Source organism: Vitis vinifera, chromosome 10 (assembly GCF_030704535.1).
Source record: "Vitis vinifera cultivar Pinot Noir 40024 chromosome 10, ASM3070453v1".
Lineage (NCBI taxonomy): Eukaryota > Viridiplantae > Streptophyta > Magnoliopsida > Vitales > Vitaceae > Vitis > Vitis vinifera.
In genome coordinates, this window is record NC_081814.1 from 5,397,361 (window position 1) to 5,414,546 (window position 17,186).

General features: G+C 39.2%; 1 protein-coding gene across 9 annotated transcripts; it reads right to left on the minus strand.

Annotated features, from left to right (window-relative positions):
* Positions 1 to 274: 274 nt before the first annotated feature.
* On the minus strand, positions 275 to 16,394 carry LOC100257753 (uncharacterized). Of its 9 annotated transcripts, none has more exons than XM_059739927.1 (17): positions 15,573 to 15,698; positions 15,408 to 15,484; positions 14,684 to 14,778; positions 14,187 to 14,306; positions 13,749 to 13,784; positions 13,390 to 13,494; positions 13,124 to 13,207; positions 12,936 to 13,054; positions 12,339 to 12,440; positions 5,270 to 5,386; positions 5,119 to 5,184; positions 4,641 to 4,707; positions 3,298 to 3,351; positions 1,901 to 1,996; positions 1,164 to 1,199; positions 1,022 to 1,057; positions 275 to 688 (listed from the first exon to the last, which is right to left on the minus strand). In XM_059739927.1, the coding sequence occupies exons 3-17, from the start codon at positions 14,741 to 14,743 to the stop codon at positions 548 to 550; spliced, it is 1,239 nt and encodes a 412-aa protein (XP_059595910.1). In that variant the 5' UTR covers positions 14,744 to 14,778; positions 15,408 to 15,484; positions 15,573 to 15,698; the 3' UTR covers positions 275 to 547. The 9 variants fall into 9 exon arrangements, with proteins under 9 accessions (XP_059595910.1, XP_059595911.1, XP_059595912.1 ...); XM_059739928.1 differs by having other exon boundaries at positions 15,600 to 15,667; XM_059739929.1 differs by having other exon boundaries at positions 15,606 to 15,624.
* Between the last annotated feature and the right edge of the window lie 792 nt (positions 16,395 to 17,186).

The following is a 17,186-nucleotide window of genomic DNA, read 5'->3' on the forward strand; positions in this document are numbered from 1 at the left end:
GTAAAGTTTGTTTCCCACTCTTTTTATCATCATTCATTTTGAATCCAATAGAAATTTTCTTTTTTGCTTTTACCTTCTTCTATTGCAGCAAAAACCTCACAATATCACACTGGCTTCCACTTGAATGGATAAAATTCACCCTAAAAGGTTCAAAAAGCCTCCAGGACAGATCATGACTCATGACAACAAACTGGATTATGGATTCAAACCAGGACACAACCATCAAGGAAAAAACCTCCAAGAACTGGAAGATCCCAAGGAATGTGATTCAATGTACAGTAAAATAATTCTTAGTTCTTTGTTTCCCACTATAATCAACATTGTGGATAACCATCCTTTATATTGAAGGCATGAAGAAAATACAGGATCAAAAACAGTTACAACAACTAGATACATGAGTGACCAAATACAAAACCTATAATGATTTCAAATAATGAACTAATTATGAGGATTCAATGGATCCTACAGTGTTACAAAGTATAGGTGAGACTAACTGCAGCTGTATGAAGGCCAACTCAGAATTCTGAGTAGCTTGGTGAGGTTCAGCTCAGAATTGATGGCTTTTGCGTTTTTGGATGCGGCGTCTTTGGATTTTCTTAAATGGATCAACCCACTTCCTATCCTCTTTTACAGCTTTATCCCACCGGTCTCGGAAGACATGAAGCTCCCATGTTGACTGCCTTCTAATCTGTTCAATCCAATTTAAATGGAGGAACCAAGTTTAGTCATGTTACTAATTTTGAATATCCAAAACATACAAATATGCAAAATGCCCAAACCCAACCCAAGATATTCACTTATTCTTTGGAGAAGAAGAATCTAAGGTCAACTTCTGTATGGTATCTGAAAGAACAATGACTGTAAAGGAAAATGTTGAAAATGGGATTTCAAGTATTTCCTGTCAGGCTCACTCCAGCCAGGGAACTAGGTGTATGATCACTATAGCTACAAGCAACTTAGGCACATAATAAGAGAAACCAGACTGGAGATGCTATTAGATTACAAGTTCAGCAACTCTCACCTCAGATCGTGTATCAACAGCAGGAGCACCTTGTCTCTGAATATCAAGAGGGAAACAACATAAAATTTGAGAATGACTAAAATGATTATAGCAATGAAGGAAAAAAGCCACCTATTGCTTGTAGTAAAGGTGTATAGTATACCTTCACTGTTTCGTCAAGAAACGTATCTTTTGAAACCTGCACAAACATAAAGGATATTTACAGCTCCAGGTACAGGAGATACGCAAAACACCACCGTAACAGTAGAAATGATGATTTCATGATGTTGATGATGTGCTCTGGTGCATTATTGAAACTATTCTGTTACTTAAGAGGAGAGAGTGGGGGGGAGGGGGTTGTGACAATGGAGGAAAAGGTGGGCTAAAAGGCTATTCTGAAAACAATTCAGTCATCACATCATCCTTCATCAGCTGTTAAGATCAGTGCATATTTTGAGTTAGCTAATAATCTCGTTCTTGAAAACAACAAATGCAGAATCTAGTGAATCAATCAGTCCGCTCAAAAGATTCTTATCAAAGAAACCACAGTGCAAAGCTAAAATGGACAATATTTGTCAAATTCAAACCATCATTCAAGAAAATGATTTTATTGGATATCAAAGTCTACATATTGGTTAAGATCAAAGTTTCCAAATAACCCAATCTAAAATGCATTGCCTAGGCTGTTTCTGCTTATGCAAATTAAATCCTCTCCTCTCCTTTTTCTGCATTAGCAATGAATTCAATTGCAATTTGGTGATCAGCATAATGCTTAAAGAGATCATTCTTAGTAGAGGCATGCATGGGCTTAAGAATTTGTACATCACATCCAAGTAGTACATATAATAATGAAACAGTTGCAACCCAAAGTACCAAAAAAAAGAAGGCAAATCCAATTACCTTTTTTGCAGAGGGACTGCCACCACCCAGAGTTTGTATGCCCTGATGAACAATGAATTCACTATCAATGACTCCCACCTTTTTTGACCGGTCCCCCTGTAAAATGCCACATTTTTTCTTTTCAGAAATATAATATTCTAGTCAATCTGAAGTACTTTACTAAAGCGAACCTCCTCAATTCAACAGAACCTTAATCTCAACTAGTTGGAGTCAACTAGAAGAGGCAAGTGAAATACAATGCAAAGCCTATGTTGTTCGAGGTGCTGGTGATAGAGGTCTTACAAGTGATGTTGGCAATAGTGCCAATAGTGGTGCAAGATTGTACTGCTAGTACCAATGGTGAAGCTAGGAGGAGCTGTTAACAGTGATATTAGTAGGAGAGGTAATGCTAATTGGCAACAGAGGCTGAGGCAAAACAGTGTTTATGATTGTGCAGGAGCATCTTCAGATGGTGGTAGTGGTGGCGGTGATGCTGGCAATGGCATTTGTAGTGATCACAATGACAACTGCAGTTGTTACCCTGATAAGCTTAAGCTTCTGGGTCAATTTCTAGCTTAACTTGGCATCAGAACTCTGGTTTCTACAAGTCTCAAAGTCAAGTTCCTTGGTCTGTTTCCTCCCCAATTTATTTACTCTGTTGTTCCTACTGTTTGACTCTTCAGATGCAGGTTTTACCACACATGATGAAGAATGTTAGCCCGGTAAGCTTAAGATAGTGGGTCAATTGCTGCTTTAAGAACAAAGCTAGCAGTGTGTTGGCAATGGCAGTGTTAATGGTCGTGTATCAGCCTTGGAGGAAGGGGGATGTGGCAATGGTAGTGTTAAGAAGAATAATGCAGGTATGAGGGAGCATTGGCAATAGTAGACTTTGTAACCATGCCTAAGCAATGGACTGACAGTAATACTGATAATGGTGATATTATTAATAAAAATGAAAAACATTTTTTCCTTTTGAGATGAAGTACCTAAGATGAGTTTTTTGCTCTAGTGAGACTTGCAAAGCAACTTTTCTCTATTAAAAGACAACATTTTGCTCTTTCAGTTTTCAAAAGGAAAAGAAGTACATCACATGCTATTCAATAGTGCCTAAATTCATATTCATCCAAAAAATTATGAATACATAGTTCAGCAAACTGTTATAAGATCATCAACAAAAGATAAATCAAGATGTTTGCAGAATTCCAAAGAAGGGAGGATCTATATTCATATATGGATTTAGATTACTAGGAAAGTGATCCAGATGAAGCAGTGAAATATCAAAACAAATAAATAACAAGTGGATATTATAGGAAAGCAATCTGACAGGACCGTCAGTAGTGCTCATCAAACAAAGAATGAATGGATGGACAATATGAGGCACTAAATCTTGCCCAAGAAATGTGCAAAGTAAATCTCACCTGTGCACAATACCCAAGTTTCATATCCATTCCCCATCCATGCACAAGATCATTCTGATAGGAAAAATTGAAAAAAGAAATAAGGCAAAGGTCACAAATCTATAATGAAATCTATTAAAATAAAATAAAAAACAAAAACAAAAACAAAATTGCCAGATTTTGCTTCCACATACAGAGTAATGCTCACAAATTATGTATACAGACAAATATCTATGAAAACAGAAACTTAATTGGAGTGGAAAAAAAAATAAAAAAATAAGAAGGTTGAAATTTGAAAAAGCAATAAGAATTAGCTACATTTGATGAGTCAATCAGAAAGCAAGAGCAAATTACATACAAGCACACTGCATATTGCATGCAACTTTCACTATCAATCATGACCACACAACTAGATTCGTCTTTCAACAGTTTAGGAAGAAGCCCATTTCTTCTTGTTCTGGTAGATAAAGGCAGAATGGTGATCCACAATCCCATCATTACAACTTTATGCACAGGCTATCAATAGCCAATGCATTAAATTCAAACGAAAAATTTAATAAATTTGTTTACAAATTCCAGAAGTAAAGTGTGGTTAAAAACCGTGTGGAATTGAGATCCACAAAAAGTTAATTATCACAACTCATCATTAAAACTTTATGCACAGGCTATCAATAGCCAATGAGTTAAATCCAATAAAAATTTAATAAATTTGTTTACAAAATTTATTTCCTCAATTTATTAAGCCTACGTGTATGCCCAAAGGAGGTTACACATGAGGGAGATTGGTAGAGTGTATAATATACATTGTGGGCTCAAATCCAACAAGCTTAAACTTCAAGAAACTTGGTTTGCTCAACACAGCATGAAGCATGGTTCTCCATGATACACCCCATAGGTAACACAAGTATCATATAGCTTCAAACATAGCCTGGCAAAACTAAAGCCCACTACATAAATAAATTCCCACACTTGTTTCCATTGTTTGACCAATTTGATATATATATATATATAACTTCATTGTTTTGAAGATGAAAAAAATGAAAAACAATTATAAAACTCAATCAAGATGATGACCCAACCCTGTAATCAAAGATGGCCACTACAGATACAAATATATATTTTCCTCCAGAAATCTTGAATGGGTCCAAAATCCTCAAAGTGAATAAAATTGCTAGTATTTTATAGTCATCAGATGACACAATGCTTTCATCTACTCAACATGAAATTTGCAACAATCATGTAGACTTATTTATATAAAACAAATCCAAAGTTTGAGAAAGTGGATGTAGGTGTGGAGATCACAGAAAATATTTGAAGTAGTTTAAATGACGAGCACTCTGAATGGACCAGAGACAAAAGTTTACCTGTATGAGATGCCAAGTACAACGCCAGGCAGATCTTGAAAATACAGGAGCCATTCCTTCTACAAAACTACAAATCACATGTGAATAAACAACATAAATCAGATATCCTCATCCTTTGCCCAGTCCTTGTTAGTTAAATATTTTATAACTCTGAGTGCTTCCTGAAATTTCGAGTTGTTTGTAATTAAAAGATTGCAGCAATGGAGAAATATATTGCTTCTCTAGTAGATCAAGCATTGGTCAAAATGCTACTGAACAGCTTAATGAAGGATAGAAATAATTCAAAATGTGAGATGAAACATAATATTTGACCAATGTACATGATAAAAATAATTATGCCAATAAGCCCTTGGGGCCTGGCTCAAGTGGTCAAGGAATGGGGAGGGTTTGTGGGAGGTTCCAGGTTCAAGTCCCAATCGGGACAAAAATTTACCTATCAAAAAAAAAAAAAAAACTATGCCAGTAAATGATTACTTACCCAGTGCATGGTGGTCCTTCACTAATATTTGAACACTTCACACTACCTCTAAGGTCCCAGACTCTTCTGCATTAAGTAAATATCTATATTAGCATAACAGGTTTCCAAATAAAAATATTTGTATTATCAATTATTTTTAAATTTCATTCACCTATGAACCTTCTTCATTCTTTTCCGGATGGTGATCCTGTGATGTATATCTGTAGAATTTGGGTCTAAAGCTGGTTGAGAAATCTCTAGTCCTTCTGATTTCATGATGTCCAAGTATCTGAAAAGAGAAAAACCACAAATAAATTAGAACAGCCAGTATTTACTATTAGGAGCTCATCACAGCATGAAATAAAACCTAACAAACCATAACTCAAAACCAAGTAAAAACATTCACACAAACAAATAAATTATGTTAATGCTCGGATCCCAAATGTAGTCAGGACTAGGTTGGAGAATATTCAGAAAGATATCCTCTGGATTATTACAGGACTTTTAGAGCTCAACACAACTTACTAGAGAAATTGCTTTAGAGGTATGCAATAGAGGGGTTTTATGTGGAGACGAGTCATCTAAAGCAAATATGGAAGTGGAAGCGGGTTGGATCTCAAAGGTAAGCAAGGAAGGGTATGGAATCAATCTCCGGAAGGTTATAGGAGAAGGTTGGGAAACATTTTAAGCTTGTCCAAGCATTACTGTTGGCGATGGATCTCAAACAAGGTTTTGGTTTGACTCTTGGTGCCAGATTTTCTTCAAAGTATTTAATCCATGGTAGTGAAAGGCGGTTGTGTTGATAGCTTGGGATGGAGGCTAACTATAAAAGACAATATTCTAATGAAACCTTTCAACAATTTTTTTAGTCCAAGGATGCAAGGCTCCTTTCACACCAAGGAAGTTCTAGATTCCGTTGACACCTTCTAATGTCAGTTTCTTCGATTAGGAAGCTACTTGAAAGAAAATCTTTGCTTATGATCAGCTTAAAAGGCGGGCTTCACCATTAGCGAGTTGGTGTTTCCTATGCAAGCAAGATCAGGAATCAACCAACCACATTTTTATTCATTATATGGTGTCACATAGTTTATGCTTCTTTGTGTTCTCTTTTCTAAGTGAGGTTGTGGGTGTTATCTCACTTAATCATGGAACTATCATTAGGATGCCATGGAAACTTTGTGAGAAAGAATAGGAAGAGGTTTTGGATGATTATCCTTCTTTGCTTGCTTCAGTCCATGTGCAGAGAGCATAGCATAAGATGTTTTCAGGGTGTGGAGGCTCAGAACCAAAATTTTTTTTTTTGATAAATAAGCGCAACTTGTATTAAAGGGCAAAAAAGCCAAAAGCATACAGGATGTATACAAACTCAGCCACACCCCAAAACGCAAAAAAGACAAGCAGCCTCAAACGGCCCTTAGGTAGCCGCTAGCCACTCCAAAAAAAGTAAAAGCGAAGAGGACTCCTCTCCCATGTACACTCTAGCCCAACTCCACAAGTTACAAACAAAGTGATTTTTGAGTTTCTGTATGTCTAAGGAACCCCCTCTAAAGGTTAATCTATTTCTCTCCTTCCAAACCGTCCAAAAAATACACACCGGTATGGAATTCCAGATTTTTTTCCTCTTTTTCCCCACAAAGGAGCCCCTCCAACTAAGTAACACCTCTATGACCGTCTCTGGGAACACCCAATGAGCCCCAAACAAGGCAAGGATAATATCCCAGAGAACCCTAGCCACTGTACAATGTAAAAGAATGTGATTTACATTTTCCTCTTCACAACCACACAAAAAACAGCAGTTAGGAAGCTGTCACCCTCTTCTTTGGAGCCTATCCAACGTAAGGATCTTCCCCCATGTAGCTTCCCAAGCAAAAAAAGCAGCTTTAGTAGGGACCTTGTCCACCCAAATGCATCTAACCGGGAAATCAATGGAGTTAGGAGCAGCCAGCAGATTGTAAGCACATCTGACTCCAAAAATACCTTGACCTCCGCCTCTCCAAACCACCGAGTCCTCCTCTTGGGAGATCTTGAAATCCCTCAGCATGTTAAACATAGCTTCTATTAAATCCAGCTCCCAATCATTTGAATCCCTAGCAAATCTGAGATTCCAACCTCCTTGACCAAGGCTAGAGTCCCAAACCTCACTGATAGTTGCATTTTTGTGGACAGCCAAAGCAAATAATTGAGGGAAAATTCTGGACAGCGCCTCTTCACCACACCAATGATCAGTCCAAAAGTTTACCCTCGTCCCCTTCCCCACCTTAAACCTAATGTTATCCCAACACCAATTTGCCTCCTTCAAGATCTCCTTCCAAACCCCAACCCCAAAGGCTCCGCGGGCTTCATTTGTCCGCCAACCAAGGCCTTCTTGACCATATTTCACCCCAATCACTTTCTTCCAAAGAATATCCTCTTCAACGGCAAACCTCCAAATCCACTTGCTCAATAAGGCTTTGTTAAGGAGATCAATCTTCCGTATTCCAAGCCCACCATTCACTTTTTGAGTGCACACCACCTCCCAGTTGATAAGGTGAACTTTCCTTTCCATCCTCCCCCCTCCCCAAAGAAAATCTCTTTGTAACTTTTCAAGCCTTTTCGCTACTGACTTTGGCATACGAAAAAGGGACAATTGATAAATTGGAATGCTGGCCAAGGTGCTCTTGATGAGGGTTATTCTCCCGCCCTTAAAAATGTATTGTCTTTTCCAAAGGGCTAATCTTCTCCTCATTCTTTCTTCCACCCCATCCCACATAGATATGGCCTTGTGATGGACTCCAAGAGGCAGCCCCAGATAAACTGAGGGAAGAGCTCCCACTTTGCACCCAAGCTCCACTGCCATTTCCTCAATTTCTTCAACCTCCCCAATAGGGATTAGCACGCTTTTAGCTAGGTTTATTCTTAGACCAGATGCCGCCTCAAACCAAGCCAAAATCCAGCTTAAAGAGGTTAGATACTCTTTCTTAGCTTCACAAAAAATGATTGTGTCATCCGCAAATAATAGATGAGAAACCTCCATCACCAGCCCTCCTCTTCCCTTAAGGTTGTACCCTGAGACGAACCCTCCCCCAACAGCCCTTCTTATGAGAGCACTTAACACTTCCATACCCATGACAAAGAGATAGGGAGATAGAGGATCACCCTGACGCAGCCCCTTAGAACTTGGGAAAAAACCTGCCGGTACCCCATTTACCAAAAGAGAAAATTTGGCAGTTGAAATGCACCACCAAATCCACTCCATCCACCGAGTCCCAAATCCCATCTTTTGTAAGACCTTCATAAGGAAACTCCAGTTGATGCTGTCATATGCTTTTTCGATGTCCAATTTGCAGATCAGCCCCTTCTCCTTACGCTTGTACCAGAAATCAACCACCTCATTAGCTATAAGAGAGGCATCCAAGATCTGTCTCCCCCTCACAAAGGCGTTCTAATCCATTGAAACCACCTTTCCAAGGACCTTCTTCAATCTATTTGTCAACACCTTCGCCACAAGCTTGTACAAACCCCCTAACAAGCTAATAGGCCGGAACTCCCCAAGATCCTCCGCTCCCCCTTTCTTAGGGATAAGAACCAAGAAAGTGGTGTTGAGACTCTTTTCAAAAGATTTTTGTACATAGAACTCCTTGAACAGATCCATGATATCCTCCTTCACAAATTCCCAACAAGTTTGCCAAAAAGCCCCTGTAAACCCGTCTGGTCCAGGAGCTTTGTCCCCATTCATGCCCATCAAAGCAGCATGGATCTCTTCCATAGTGAAAGGCACCTCCAAACCTTCAGCCTCACAAGAATTTAGGCGAGGGAGGTGCAGCCCCTCAATATCCGCTCTCCAACTTGGCTCTTCAGTGAGAAGTTGCTGGAAATTTTGCACAATCCCCTCCCTTACCTCCTGCTCCTCAGCCCTCCACACCCCATTGATTTTGATTCTGTCCAGGGAATTATTTCTACAATGGGCATTGGCCATGCGATGGAAGAAACCTGTATTTTTGTCTCCTTCCTTCAACCACAACTCCCTTGACACTTGTCTCCAATGGGTTTCTTCCAGAAGAACCCACTTCTTGAAAGTTTCCTTAGCTTCTTTTTTCATTTCCGTTTCGTTTTCTGACAGGCTCCTTTCACTCTCCACCCTGTCCCAGAACTCGACCTGCTGGAGAGCCAAGTTCTTGTTAACTTCAAGTCTGCCAAACACCTCCCTATTCCACTCTTTGATTTTCTGTTTCATCACCTTCAGCTTAGAGGCCAATCTAAAGCTGGCCTTCCCCCTCACCACTGTCCCCTGCCACCAGTCCCTAAGGAGGTCCTTAAAGCCATCAACTTTCAGCCACATATTTTCAAACCTAAACGGAGATGGGCCTCGTCTTAACCCTCCACCCTTCAGCATAATAGGGAAATGATCAGATGTGGGCCTCGGCAACCTACATTGAACAATCCCACAAAACTTGTCCAGCCAGCACTGGGTCACAAGGAATCTATCCAATCTTGCCCATGCTTGGTTATTTCTACCCCCACTCCATGAAAACACACCACCTTGCAGCGGAAGATCTAGAAGCTCTAAATCATCTACTACCTGGGCGAATCTTCTCATTGCACCACTTATCCTTCCCTGACTGCTTCTTTCTCTTTGAGACAGGACGACATTAAAATCGCCCCCAATACACCACGGATCACTCCATATGCCTCTAATTGCCCCTAACTCTTCCCAAAAAGCCTCCTTATCCTCCCTAGAGAACGGCCCATAAACACCTGTGAAGGTCCAGACAAACCCATCCTCCACATTCCGTAGCCTACAGGAAATAGAGAACTGACCCACTTCCATCTCAATCATTTCCAAGGTTCTTTTATCCCAACAAATCAGCACACCACCCGCAGAGCCATGAGCATCCAGAGCACCCCATTCCAGGAACCTCCCAGTCCCTAGACTCCTAACCACTCCCTCAGCCATAGATTGAATTTTTGTCTCCTGGAGGCAAAACAAGTCGACCCTTTGACTCCTAATCATGGCCTTAATCACCTTCCTTTTGGAGCTATCATTAGCTCCCCGCACGTTCCAACTTAACAGTCTTAACTTCATTGGATAACCAACATTTGATCCCCTCTTACTTGCGTCCCATTCCTCAGCTTCTTCCCCCTTTCGTAATTAATGGAGCATTCTAATCTTTTCAGCTCCCGTTCAAACTTCGATTTGTCCAGAAGAATTTTACTATGGACTTTTTCCCTCCTTTTTCTGATCTTCACCAAAAAATCCAATATATCCTTCTCCAAGCCTTTTGTCGAAAACCCCAGAAATTTGCTAAACCTGGCCAATTCACTATCTTCCCACTCAACCTCTTCCCATCCTTTGTCTCCCTGTGTCTCTGTACGGATCAGACGTAGCTCCTCCCCACCTTCACCATCACTACCATTGCTGGTCTCCATCAACTCCCAATTGGCTACTGCCCCTTGCTCCATAAACCCTACACCATTGCCACTGCAGCCCTGGGAGTCTCTCTGGGCAACCTCCCAACCACCACCAGAGAAGTCGTAATACCCCAACGGGGTCCGACTCAGAACCAAAATTGAAAAGCCTCTCTCCATGTACTTTTTTTTTTTTTTGATAGGCAAATGGGACAAACATGCCTTAAAGGCGCCTAAAAGGAGGCATAGCAAAGTACGCATGAGGTATACAAAAAAAGCCTATTAGTGACAACAAAAGGACACATTTCCTTACTTTAAGCTCAACCAATCTATGAAATCTAATAATAACATTGTGTGATCCTCTATGTACACCATAACCCAAGTCCCAAAAGTATACAAAAAAACAGATTTGATTGTTTGGTCAGATTGCTCAGCATTATTGAAAGCCCTTTTGTTTATCTCCTTCCAAAGAGTCCACATCAAACATAAGGGAGCAGCCCTTCACGCTTTTTCCGTTTTTTCCCCACAAAAAAGCCATGCTAACTCAACAAGTGCCATCTGACTGAATAATGCATAACCCACTCCACTCAAAATGAGAAAAAATCAGATGCCACAACATTCTTGCTTTGGATACAATCAAGAAGCAAGTGATCTATCGTTTCTTCCGCACCTTTGCACAAGTATCATTACTTAGTAAACTCCATCCCCTCTTGAGCTGGTTGATAGTAAGGATTCTACCCAAGACGCTTCCCAGGCGAAAAAGCTAACCTTCAAAGGTGCCCAAGTCCTCCACACTATAGTAGCTGGAAAGGACACACTATGGGCCCTTGAAAGAAAAGAATAGAGAGATTCAACTAAAAACTTGCCGCATTTGGATTCATGCCACCTCAGATTGTTCTCCACTTCCCTTTTAGTTACCATCAAATGTAATTTTCGAAAGAAACTCTCCACCTCAGCCATCTCTCAATCATTAAACTGCCTTGAGAAGCGGGGGCTCCAACTATTCCCTTTTCCTTACAACTCACAAGTATCCGCCACTCATCCCTCTTTGTTGGAGGCCATGGAAATTAAATTTGGAAAATCCTGTTATATTTAGTTGACTGTTGAGGTGGGGGACTAAGGTGTTGCTAGTGCCTTAGGTACTTATTCTATACCTCCTATGTATGCAGGATACATCCCCTTTTGTTATGCTCTTCTCAATAAAATCATCTATAGCTCTTAAGAAAAATCAACCTTTTCTTTTTCCTAAATAGATAGTTCCAGCATGAGCAAGAGCAAATGAGATACAAAACAATGTAATGTACACATAAAAGTGTATAAAGAGCTGGAGATTTGATTAAAATGCCAAAAATCAATAGAAACAAAATAAACGTACAGAAGGATGTTCATCAAGAATGGGAAGCATTTTTACAAGGGAGACATGAGACATCCTGCCAAGAAAGAAATTCTCAGTATTCCAAAATCTTTCATGTTAGGGTGTTTTGGAGTTTGAGTTTTCGATAATTTTATTAATCTACTAGTACCAACAGTATCCTAAATACTGAAGATATCAAGATCCAGAATGCCACAATGTAATAATTTTTTCAGGGATCCAAAACAACAATGAAGACTTTAAACTCAATTTGATAAAACCTTAAATCCCAACTTGCAGCCTACTACACAATTATTTTCACCATCCAACTTTATCAAAGGCCATTGTCATTACACCATATGTTATCATGTCTTTCTCACTGACCTTTGAATTTGGGATTTTCAGTGCTATCATGATGAATTAATTGTACGACATTTCATTCCCAAAAGAAGGTGACATCAGACTACCATATACAGGACATGTCCAAAAAGCCCATTAAATTTACCTTCTTGGGTGAAAATTTTCAACTCCCAAATCTTCATCCCAAAGGAAGATGTGATCATAAATGGATACAACATCTGGATGTAGAAAGCGTTTTGCAAACCACCTGAAATCAAAACAATATATTGCCACACAACTGGGATTAATACTACCGTCATCTACCAAAGTTAGATGGATTAAACTAGACAAACAACCTAAAAACAAAAGGACACACTGGTTGGCAAAGCCAATGGTAGGACCTATCATTTGACTGCTTTTCTCTCAGCAAGTTGGATGCACTTAAATAGAATTGGGCATGTAACAATGAAGACAATGGTAGGACCTGCCATTTGAGAAGCCCACCAGAGGGTCTTGTGCATCCATTCAGAATATCTAAGTTACGGACCAATTTTCAGGCATTGTAAACTCTAATATGATTATAATTGCCGAAAGCCCTCATCCTCATCCTCATCCTCACCCCCGAAGGGAGAGCAAAAACAAAATCAGATATTGGTTGTTTGGGGCCTCATCTTTAGTCAAGAAACCCTAGTCCATGGGAAATTAGAAAGACCTCATTTCACTAGCTCTTCTACTAAAATCAAGTATGAATTGATAATTTTACCATTTTGTTTGGTTCTGAGCAACTATGTGTATGGCCTTGCTACTCCAATCAAGATCCCACCACCCATCCACATTTCCGTCATAATGGAATAGAATGATTGTAAAATTCTCTGGAAGAAACTGAATTCACAGAGATTAGGCAAATAATGTCCACTTCCTGGGATGTTGAACATAAATGGAATATAATACCTTTTCAACAATGGCATCAACATTATACTTCTGCTTAATACCAACTGGAATTGCCAGCAAATTATGCTCGCTGGAATCATCAACCTGAAAATTGAAAAAAGCCATCACACTCATAAAACTCTGATAGAGAAAAACAAACATGGATAGACAATAATGAGTAAAATTTAGTATTCAATCAATAGTCTATTAGACGGCCCAAATGTAAGTTCATGAACCAGAAAGAAGTTTAAAAGCTAATGCTAGAGGCAACAGAATCAGCACCTCACCTTTGACCTTGAACTACTTGTTGACCATAGAGGCCTTAACTCCAAATCTGAACGAGCTTGAATTATACCACGTGGTAAATTAACCAAAGTCATAGATGCTAGGCCCTAGAGAAGAGCAACAGAGGCATCTCAGAATAAGCACGAAGACAAGGAAAATCAAAATTGAGTTATCAAAACCATGCAGATGCAAAGAATCAGTTGAACCAATTCAACTTGTAATTCAGTGATCAAATGTAATCCACCATAAAAATCGAGAGTAAGTTCATGTCTTGTAAGCTTTGACCAAGAGAAAAATCAAAAAGACATAAATGCAAAAAAGGAACTCGTAAGAGAAGTCACTCTTCTACTGAGAGCATTACCTCTACTGTGCCAAAGGGTTGAAATTTTGTTTCCATCTGACAATTCAAAACAAGAAAATCAGCAGATTTTCACAGGAAGATAATGATCACAGCAACATATTAAAAATAGGACCTAATTAGATAATATGAGGCACCCGACTGATAGCCATAATCACAAATCTATCTTGCTGATGGCAAAAAGAGGTGTAATTAGAATTTAGAAGGTTTCCAAGATGATAATTCTGCGTGAAATACTATCCTAAATAAATGGTTGCATGGGTCTATTATTTTTAAGAACCATTAGGCAACCGTTATGATCAACCAAATCGTATGTCATCAGTAATACTGGGAAAAAGTGTAACAAGGCATGATGCCCTTGGTAGAATGGCTCATCTACTAAGTCTGCATAAATGATCACAGGAAGTCATGACTTTCAAAGATTTTCTGGAGTCACTGTACCTCTGTTTGTTGATACTGATAATTTGTGGTTCTGTATACAATGACCAGCATTACAATACATACAATTCCCATAAAAGGAAGTTGTTTCATCTTATTAAATCCTGGTTTTCCCTGCACACCCTGCATTACATCAATAAAATCTTTAGAAAATGGAAGTAGTTAACCTCTACTGCACTGGCATATATTAAACTAATGAGAACTTAAAGCCATGTTTGGTTGTTGGAAAGTGTTAAGGGGAAAAAAAAATAGATAAAACAATGTTCTTATGTTGGGATCCCATGAAAAAAGGTACCGAAAGTCATTACTATGGAAAAGATTGGGGAAAATACGAAAAAAATTTCCCCCCTAAGGTGAGAAAAGTCTGGGAAAAATGCATTTCTCAATATTTTGATTGTCTTTCGCTTTCATAGACTATCAAACTAGAGAAATATCTTACAAATTCTCCTTCCCTTCAGACTTCAAGAACCAAAAATAAGCCCAAAAGGTACAAACCCTACCCCATCAAAGACGGCATTTCTTTTTCTAAACAGCCACCTCCATGATTTGAATGCCTTCATAGACGAGGAGGCTTCTATTCTATTCTCATAACAAACTGCAGAGAATGCATATAAAGAAGAGACAAATATCAGAACTACTTTAGAAAAATATTATATTTGACAATTTGAGTCTATGTGAAACAAAAAATATGCATGAACAGGGCAAAAGATACTTGGAAAAATGTGAATTTTGCTGGGTTCGTAAAATAGGTCTGACCAATATATTTTCAGAGGAGGCAATCATGATTCAACAAAGGTCAACAAAGCCATGATGTTTATCCTAATTTTTTTTATCCATTTCCTTGCCTCATTATTTTACCAAACAAATGGAACTCAGAGGCAAAAACTGTAAACCCCACCAAAACAAAAGCAAAACAAGAAGTGAAATGAGGAATGACATCTGATCCTAAGTGGATGTGGGTGTGGGAGAGAGAATCTCCTAAATATTACAGGGACGACAAAGATTTCCATCAGACTTCTAAATCTAAAAGCATGAGAGAAAAATAACAAATAGAGCTACAATAAACAAAAGAAAATCACATAATGGTACCCATCCAAAAATAGTAGCAGCTATACGTGGGATTGATGATGAAAAAATAAAGAAACAATCCAGAAGGAAAATATCATATCTTAGGGGGGAAACAGAAGAAGAAGAAAAGAAAGAAAGAAAGAAACTACAGCTGACCCTTCCATAAAAATTTTCTCCTGCTTTCCCACAAATAGGTCTGTCACGGATATTTTCCCGGAAAATAACAGTATGTTCTGAAAACAAAAGAAAATGGCAAAATGGCTATTAAGAGGTGTGACCATTCCGAATCAGGACAAGAAAAAAGAAAAACGATGGAAATACTCTCGCAAAACACAAGGGATGTTCAACATTTACTGGCACCGACAACCAGAAGCACCACTACTTCCAAGCATCAACAGAATCGGAGAAAAACAGACAATCACCATTTCTAAAGCCCTTTCCAGGTACCTCAAATGAAAAAGAAAAAAAAAAAAAAAGAAATGCCACCAAAAGCAAACCAATTTTATTCCCAAAAAAGGAAACGCCCAACAGTAAACGCATCATTTTCCACCGTTTCACAGCTGAAACAGTGGATCTCAACCCCACGACCCAATACCAACCTCTCAATTCAAGGATCACGAGCTCCCCCGCCCAAAACCCAGCCGCGCATTCCCCGAAACAAAACCGATTTGCTAGGAGGCAATATCGGTTAAGAGCCTAGAGACAAGTTTGAATGAGTTGCGTCCAGACCCAAAAAAAGCAGAAGAAAAGACAAAGATAGAGAAAAAAGCGTGAATGCTGAAAGAGTCCGCAGAAGCTCGTATCGGAAACGCCGCGTTTTATGGAATCACTGCGACTGCATGCGCTACTCTCTCTATCTCGGCGACGGGTGCCCCCCAGCCCCCTCTTTCCCTCTTTTCAACACTACATCCATACGACGCATGCATTGGATCTGTCCTAAAACTGTTTCTGTGTTCCCTTTCTCTTTTTATTTTTCAAAACACTTATTAGTTTTTTCAAACATGTTTTCAGTTTTTACGATACATCCTACAAATATGAACAGTCTTGCCTGCCTGATTTTTTTAAAACACCCATAATGACAAAGTGATTTCTTTTCTATTTTCATGTGACCCGCAACAGTCGGGAAAATTAAAAACATGAAAGTAGTTTTAAAAATAATAACAAGCCCAAAACACAATGCTTCATAGCGGTTCGTGCTAACGTTTTGCCCATTAACGTAAGCCACGTCGCAGGTTCAGCGAATATTAAGGATTTTGACGACCAGCATCGAACCGGTTACCCAAGGCGAAAGACATGAGCAGCTGCCGTTTCAACCAGGTTTTTGTAAATTGTAGTTTAGTTTTACCCACGCACGCTGAAGTGTGTCGATCGTGTGGATTATTAAAAAAATAAAATAAATTAAAATTAATGTGTTGGAAGTATTAGTCAAATTTAAGAAAGGAGCAGCCAGATTTTGAACCGGTCTCAACATGTTCCGGGTTAAGATGTCATATTTGATGTCGCGTCTGCAGTTTGTCCAAATCTGCGGCTGCGCACCGTCCGTGACCCGCTGCTCACCTGCGTAACCATGGGTCTGTTTTTTTGGGTGCTTACATGGATGAGCATACGTTTCATGTGAGTGGATTTTCATGGATTTCATGCTTAATTGGGAGTCAATCTTTGTCACCATCAATTGAGGCCTTTAATTTAATTTAATTTAATTTCTTTTTGACCGAATAAATTTAGAAAAGTGAAAATCCAGCCGTAGAAACCCCTATTCAAGTCACGACCAAGACTCTTCCAAGGTGAGTAGCTGAGAGAGTTCAATCAAACAGATCACGACTTAATGGTAAATACACACGCCACTGGTTGTCTCGTTTTTAGCTGGAAATTGATTGTGGGGCATGAGTTAGGAAACCCACCATGGAGGTTCAACTAATACGTCTGGGGAAGGTT

Excerpts from the sequence above, each read along its gene's own strand:
- LOC100257753 (XM_059739923.1), bottom strand. The coding sequence starts at position 15,794 with ATGATGCGTTTACTGTTGGGCGTTTCCTTTTTTGGGAATAAAATTGGT. Across the intron at positions 13,208-13,389 it reads CAAGTAGTTCAAGGTCAAAG|GTTGATGATTCCAGCGAGCA; the intron begins GTGAGGTGCTGA and ends TTCAATTTTCAG. Across the intron at positions 1,058-1,163 it reads TTCTTGACGAAACAGTGAAG|AGACAAGGTGCTCCTGCTGT; the intron begins GTATACTATACA and ends CTTGATATTCAG.